General features: G+C 46.1%; 1 protein-coding gene across 1 annotated transcript; it reads left to right on the top strand.

The window, feature by feature from the left end:
- Positions 1-2,774: 2,774 nt before the first annotated feature.
- On the top strand, positions 2,775-4,167 carry LOC146062982 (uncharacterized). The gene is made up of 2 exons (XM_083174990.1): positions 2,775-3,123; positions 4,058-4,167. The coding sequence occupies exons 1-2, from the start codon at positions 2,775-2,777 to the stop codon at positions 4,165-4,167; spliced, it is 459 nt and encodes a 152-aa protein (XP_083031116.1).
- The last annotated feature ends 3,486 nt before the right edge of the window (positions 4,168-7,653 follow it).

The following is a 7,653-nucleotide window of genomic DNA, read 5'->3' as shown; positions in this document are numbered from 1 at the left end:
CTAGCTCCACCATAAGTTCATTATGGCGGAGGAGGAGGTCATTTTGCCGCAGGGCTTGATCAGCTTGGTGGCTGCCAGCCATAGCTTGCTGGCTGGCACTCATAGCCTGCAGGCTCTCAGCAATACTCTGGTGGCTGGTGGTCAAACCCTGCAGCACCTCCTCGGCCCTACGCACCCGCTCTGATGCCGAGTCTCCCTGCTGCATAATACTATCCAGCACACGGCCCCACATGGACATTTCAGCCGCGGACAATCCCACCGGCTGCTGCTGCACGGGCCTGCTACTGGGGCCAGGTGGCACAGACTCCTCAACCTCCTCAAGAGAATGTGGACCAACCGGTGGGGATGCTGGTGAAAGAGAAAATTACAATTACACCACATTCCATGCCCAATGTAACACATCTACTTATGGCCTGGCAAATAATTACCTTCAAGAGTAGCAGCCATCACTTCCGCTGGGGACTCGCTGTCTATAGTGCTCACCCCCCGGACCTCCTCCACTGCAATACAGCACTGAGCCATCTCTTCCAGGGGGGTGAGCTTCAGCTTGGATGGCATGGGGCCAGCCCCAGAGGTCTGGCTGTGTTGCCACCGGTCGGTCAATTTCTTCTTGAGGTTGCCTTTGAAGTCGTGCCACCTGCAATCAAAGTGTACATATTAATACATGTCACTCCTCATGTTTGCTGTAGCACCCATTGCAATATGATACATAATACAACATGTGCCTACTGACACCAACCTTACATTATATTTATTTTTCATACCAACCCTTAGCAGATACAAAAACATTCACCCTCCAATAACTATCTATTCAATGTCATGGCCAACATGTCTGTGCCTCCAAGCAACGTGAACACCCATTGCCCAACTAGATCTAATATTGAATGTAAACATTACTGGACTTGTACTACTCTAATGTAACACACATGTACTTGCCTCTTCTTAACGTGCTCCGCCTGTCGAACTTGTGGAGCCACTACATTAATCTCCGCCGTTATCTCCTCCCAGATCTTCCATCTCCTTGTGTGTGTCAACTTCACCGCTGGACACTCAATTAAATCACGTGCCCGGGTCACCAGGATGTCAAGCTCCCGCGGTTCATATGCCATGTTTCGTGTTGTGGGTTCCCGTGTTGCCCCACTGCGGCCACCGGCACGGGCACTGCCACTGCCACGGCCACGGGCACCGGTTGCTGTACCTGAAGTGCTGGGCTGGCTACTCTGTTGGGAAGCCACCTGCTGGGTTCCCAATGATTCTGCTGAGGATGGTCCAGCTGCTGATTGGCCTGATGTTGATGGGCCAGCTCGGTCCTCTGGGTTGAGGGGTACATATGTGGTGTTGGCCTCCATGCGGGACAACAGATTCTGCACCACCTGCTCTTCCTCAGAGTCTGAGCCTGGCATGTTTGCAACAAGTGTTTGCCTTTCTAGGACCACTTTAAATACTATTTCAGTAATTGGCGTTATTCAGCTGCAAGCTGCGTTCCATACGGCCGCGTTCCGTACCCCAGCGTCAACCGTGCGGCGCATACGGCCCGCCCCTTGGTGTGGAGAAATATTTCCAGAAAACCTGGCAAACTCAGTAAGTCTGATTTATTTGCTAAATGCAGATTCCAACACCAATGACCAAATACAACTGAGGTCAGACATGACATGTATATTTGAATGTACTTCTGTACTGTGCACTTGTTTGCTATGTAGTACAACTGACACTACCCATTCCATATGTCAATCCAGTCCACCACTTAGCCACAAGTAATCAGTGCTACCATCCAAATCACATGTGAAAGCACTCCACATTCAGGTTAGATGCTAGCTACTTTTCATTACACCTCTGTAATATGGCCCAGTAGAAGGTAAGTGTCCACATGGCTGCATGGGCTCATTTTGGGAAAAGGTCTGCCTTCATTATACATTAGCTGTTTGGTACCTTGTTGAGTTAGGTGTAAGTGTCTAGAGATGCACACTATTTCACCTGTTGCTTATACCCATGTTTGTGGAATGTTATAGATTAGGTATAATATGTTTCCATCTTATTTTACACTGTTTAGGATGGGTGTGCGATGCAATGGGTTAGCCGTCTGTTCGGGCGCATACACGCTGTTAGTGTAAAAATGAACAATAAAGTTAATACCAAATATCACTCTGATTAACCAATGACAGCACATGATTGTTAAATTTGTGCCACTCCTAAAATGGCGGCTTATGGCAGAGCAGCACCCTTCTCTGCAGCCGAACTGAGGGCACTGGTCTCCGTTATGGAGACCAGGCTGGGCCGTGCTGGCCCGTTTATTACAAATAGGCAGAAACGTTCTGCCTATGCGGTGGCCCGCCGGCGGATCTACGCCCGCACCCAAGTGCGGCAGGCCATCGCACAGCTTGAGCGGCGGTGGTCCGACCTCCGGCGCAGGGAGCCAGAGAGGCTTCAAAGCATAAGGGCCAGCATTGCTCGATGTGAGTATTTCAACAGTAAATGTGGATTTGTACATGATTGCTTACCTGACATTATTTAATCCACTAAGGTCAGCAGCCTGATCATGAGTTCAACATGCCATACAATATATGAGTGCTACTTCCTGATTGACACCCTGTAATGGTCATAAAATATGTTATTGGGGAGGATTAATGCTTGTGATGCTTACAAGGGCCCAAATGTCACAGCATACCTGGCATGTTACAGGCTGTGTTTTGTAAAGGCCACTAAGGAGCTGTTTGCCTATACAATTATCTGTACTTATAACCTTAGCATTTGTAGCTTCATAAGGCTTAATACAAATGACCCCTAACTGGCACTTTTTTTTCTTCACAAAAACAGCACGGGAACGAGCAAGACTGGCCCGAGATAACTCAGAGGCTTCCCAGGCCCAGGAGGAGGCGGAGGAAGTCATGGCCGAGGAGGTTGCCATTGCAGAAGGGGGCGCGGAGGAAGTGGAGGAAGAGGAAAGGGAGGAAGTGGAGGAAGAGGAAAGAGATGAAGAGGAAAGGGAGGAAGTGGAGGAGGAGGAGGAGTGGGCAGCGGAGGTGGTGGCAATGGAGGCCGAGGTGGCTGAAGAGGCGGAGGTGCCACCTGATGAGGCAACTGAAGAAGAGGAGGCCTGTGAGGTGGTGCAGGCACCCCAAATTGGTATGTATAGATAAAGTTGCATTATTCCTTTTGTCATCTTCTATTTGCTAGGTAGCACTGGTGATTCAATTATATTTTTCTATACTATCAAGTGGTAAAACAAACTGGGTAGCAACAGACACACTTAGGGGTTAGATAGGGTGGCCAAACCATCCCTTTCATCATGGACACATATTAATGACACAGGTTGTGCGGATGGCTTTCAGGTCGATTTTAAGTGCCACTGAACCTGTGTAGTTAATCTGTATCCTGGAAGAAAGCCTCATATAGGTGAGTAGAGTTTACTGGTGATTGATCTTTGTAAACTAGATTCAGTATGGCATAAATGGAGTATGGACAGGCGTGGCTTAGACTGGAGTAACAAGTGGTCAGTGCCCCTGTGCCCTCCTCTAGCTAACCACACCCTGCGGTCTGCATGTATGTTTTGCACCATCATTTTGTGTTGATTTGTTCTTAGTAATGCTTTTGAGCATGGGAGTGGGTTATTGCTACAGCTTCCCCTAACTGGCATTATGACAATGATTTCTGGAACAGACCATCAGCAGCCAAGCCATGCTTGATTGCACAAATGTACTGAGCATTCCTGAGAGTTGTGTAACTCCCCTGCCAGGCTCCATCATATAACAGACACTGAACTTTGTTTGCCGAATTGTGATTGGTGCAGCGCGTGACATGCTTCTCACAGCTTTGTCATGGGTGGGTTTGGATTGAGAAGTAGCAGTATGACTGAGGTGTGTATGTGTGTATATATATATATATATATATATATATATATATATATATATATATATATATATATATATATATATATCTATATATATATATATATATACACACACACCTGTCACAATGCATGTTTCAAATGTAGGTTTGACTATGTTAAATGTATGCATGAATATCATTAGTCATTTTTAAATTTGAATTTCCTCCACAGATGAGCCTGCCCAAGCAGAGGAGGGTCGCCGTGGAGCCCTCCTGCGTCTGCGAGGCCTGATGTGCCAAATGTTGGCAGTAATGGACAGCATCATTGATGCAGAAAATTAATAATGTTGTTTTTAAATGTATTTTGTAATAAATCGTTATTAAAAGTTGAAAGTTGTCAGTGTTTTGTTCTAACATGCTAAAGTATATGTGTAAGTTGTTTAAAATGTTTAAAATAAGCAAAATGTACATAGTGTATCTAGATATATGTTAGGGTCACATGCTGTAAGGGTTAATGTGTGTCATGAATGTAGTAGGAATGTGGGTCAGTATAGATGAGCATTTAATTGATTGAAATTGCTAACAATCCCTTTTTCAGGAGGTTGCCTAATAGCCTAAGTGGGTCATGTGATCGCTGTGTGTACTCAGTACAAAAGTGTTGGATTGTGCGTAAATACTCCGCATCGGGGCGTACGGACAGCTTTCCGTACGTTCTGACGCGGTAAGACCGTACTTGTGCGGGAAGACCGTGCAAGAATCTGTACGTTTCCCCCGCACGCGCACGGTTTGTATGTCGTCCGTACACACGCCCTGTTCTTACAGAGTGAGTCCGTCCGAATGCGGAGGACACGTGGGCGTTTCTACGGACGATGGCCGCACGCTGCCGCACAGCGATGCGTGCGGCCCGCACCGTAAGAATTCGGGAATATCCGCACCGATCAGAATAAGGCCCGCAGTGAGGTAAATGGCTGAGTGTTCCCTGAAAACTCACCTCTTCAGGCAAGCCTTTCATATTTAAGTTCCACATGCATAACCCTCTGAGGCACTTATGTATTATATAGCTTCCCTTCTGGACTTGTAACCAGTGGGACTGCTATGCTATTACTGGTGCTTGTCCTTGTGTTTCCCTCCTATGTCCCTATAGATTGTAAGCTTGCAGCAGGGCTCTCCTACCTCCAAGTCTGTCTGTTGTTACCCAGTTTGTTTTATCACTGTCTACTATTGTAAAGCGCAACAGAATCTGCTGCGCTATGTAAGAAACTGTATGTAAATAAATAAGTACCAGAGCCAGATTTGCACACAATATATGGGCCATGGGGTACATGCCGGCATTATACACATGTGCAGCAGTATACACTGCTGAGTTTTGATAAGAGTTGCGCAGAAAAGATAGCCAGGTGAGGCACTGGGTGATGGTGAGTGGGAGGTGACAGGTCTGGTCAGTTACAGTGAGCGCAGGGGGTAGATAGGGTGAAGTTTTTGTTACATATCCCCACTTTTTTTTTTTTGCTATAGTGCCAATTTTGTATGGTTTTAGTTACAGTGTGTCCTCTCCTCTCCAGTCACCTGCCTGTGTTGTTTGATTACAGTGTCCACCCCTATCCACCATCCACCCACCCCTCTTCTCCATGTCTTCCTCCCTTGTTTTAACGCACCGCAGCTTTCATGTCATCCTGGCTCCTCTGTCAGGGCACACAAACTGACAGAACCCGGGAACCAGTGCTGCTGCCTCAGAAATCTCCCAGCACTGTACAGTACTTCTGCCAGGGTAACAGAGGTGGGACAGGAGGAGCAGAGTACGTGGGTGGCAGGCCAGCTCCAAACCTGCAGGTAAGACCTCAACTGGTGCTCCCAGTACATCCCATGCACCTGCTCTCCCCACCCTATTGTGCCTCTGGGAGCAGCTGAATGTCATCACTCTTAACTATTGATGACAGCCCAATGCTTCCAGAGGCGCAATAAGGGTTAGAAAAATGGGATGGGCAGAGAGCTCCAGTGACAATTAGTCTAAATGACAGGGGAATGGGTGAAAGAAGAAAAGAGTACAGTGTGGCTCTTATAAATACGTGTGAAACAAGTAACAATAAAAAAAATCACAATTTATTAGGAACAGAAACACATATTTATTTATTATCAATTTCTTATATAGCGCATACATATTACGCAGCACTATACAGAGTATAGTTGAACATTCACATCAGTCCCTGCACCAGTGGAGCTTACAATCTATATTCCCTACCACATGTAAACATGCACACACACAGACATTCTAGGGTTAATTCTTGTTGGAAGCCATTTGACCTACCAGTATATTTTTGGATTGTGGGAGGAAACCGGAGTACCCGGAGTAAACCCATGCAAACACGGGGAGAATATACAAACTCCACACAGTTAGGGCCATGGTGGTTATTGAACCCATGACCTGAGCGCTGTGAGGCAGTAATGCTAACCATTACACCATCCTTGATGCTCCTATACCCTCCGTGATGCTAACCATTACACCATCCGTGATGCATGGTGTAGGGGCATCACATATGAAATTATTCAGACAAAACCATATAACATGTATAAACTTATATATCAGCAGGTATAAATAACCACCCTGGGGAATCCATAAAAATAGTTTACCAAACTTTCTTATTGATATTCCATATGCATTTATCACTACAGTATAAGATAAAATTGGAAATAATAAATAAATTGCTCTAAATTTTCACTGTTTGTGGTGCAATATAGCCAATGACTTTATGGGGAAATGAATAACAAGTACACGGCTCAGTGCAGCGTAACCCCAGAGGCCGTAAGCTGTTGGGTGTGAAGGTCCATTGGTTGCCGTATGTGGTGCCACAGCTGCAGCGCTAGTGTCATGGCCTCAAGCACCACCGTGCACTTCGCAACAGGGCCCGTAAAGAAAGGCTACCAGTTCAGACCCAACTGTACCTCTGTTCTTGAACTTGTAAGTGCTCGCAGCTGAATTTATAATTGCCACAGTTGTGGAGGCCCACCTCTGATGATGGTTAGTAGGTTTGGGAGGATAAGTTCAGCTAGTATTCCCTAAGGCACAGTCTGCAGGAATCCTTGAAAATGTGTTTTGCCACACACAGGGTGGCTTTTTCAGGATGAAATCCAGCTGAACATGTGCCTGAATTTCACCTCAATTTTCCACTGGCAGGGAGGGTGAGGGTCAGGATGCTGCAGTGAAGGGTTAGGGTGAGGGGTATAGTGGGCGAGATGTAATAAAGGTGCCCATACATGGTACAATTATTGTATACAATTTGGACTAGATTGCATCGCATCGCATAGCTTTTGCAATGCAATGAGATGCAATGAGACGATGAGAGTTTGACAGGAGCGTGCATCGCATCGCACCCAGCAATTGTACCATATATGGGCACCTTAAGCCTTGAAAAGTAATAAAATGTAGAGTGATAAACCACCAGCCAATCAGTTTCCCCCAGTCATTTTTCAAACACAGTCTGTGACATGGCAGTTAGGAGCTGATTGGCTGGTGGTTTATCACTTTCCATTTTATCACTTTTCAAGCTTAGTACATCTGGCCTATAAGGAGAGGTTTAGAGTACTAACAGCCCCTGTGGATATTCTCCGTTTTGACCGCTGGCATCCTGACTGTATTCCCTTGTAAGTATCTGTTCAACTAATGCAGGGGATACAATTACCAATATTATTTTTACGTACCCCCAACCACCTTGCCGCATACCCAAGGTTGGGAATCGCTGCTGCCCTATTGCAGAAAAAATAAAGATCTGACCATGTTATGTCTGACTCAAAATACAATGGGAAAAGGTGCATAAATTCACATCTGCCCAT

This window comes from Crinia signifera, chromosome 3 (assembly GCF_055691185.1).
Source record: "Crinia signifera chromosome 3, ASM5569118v1, whole genome shotgun sequence".
In the NCBI taxonomy this organism is placed as follows: Eukaryota; Metazoa; Chordata; class Amphibia; order Anura; family Myobatrachidae; genus Crinia; species Crinia signifera.
The sequence above is the reverse complement of the archived record's forward strand: the minus strand, read 5'-3'. Positions and strand labels throughout refer to the sequence as shown.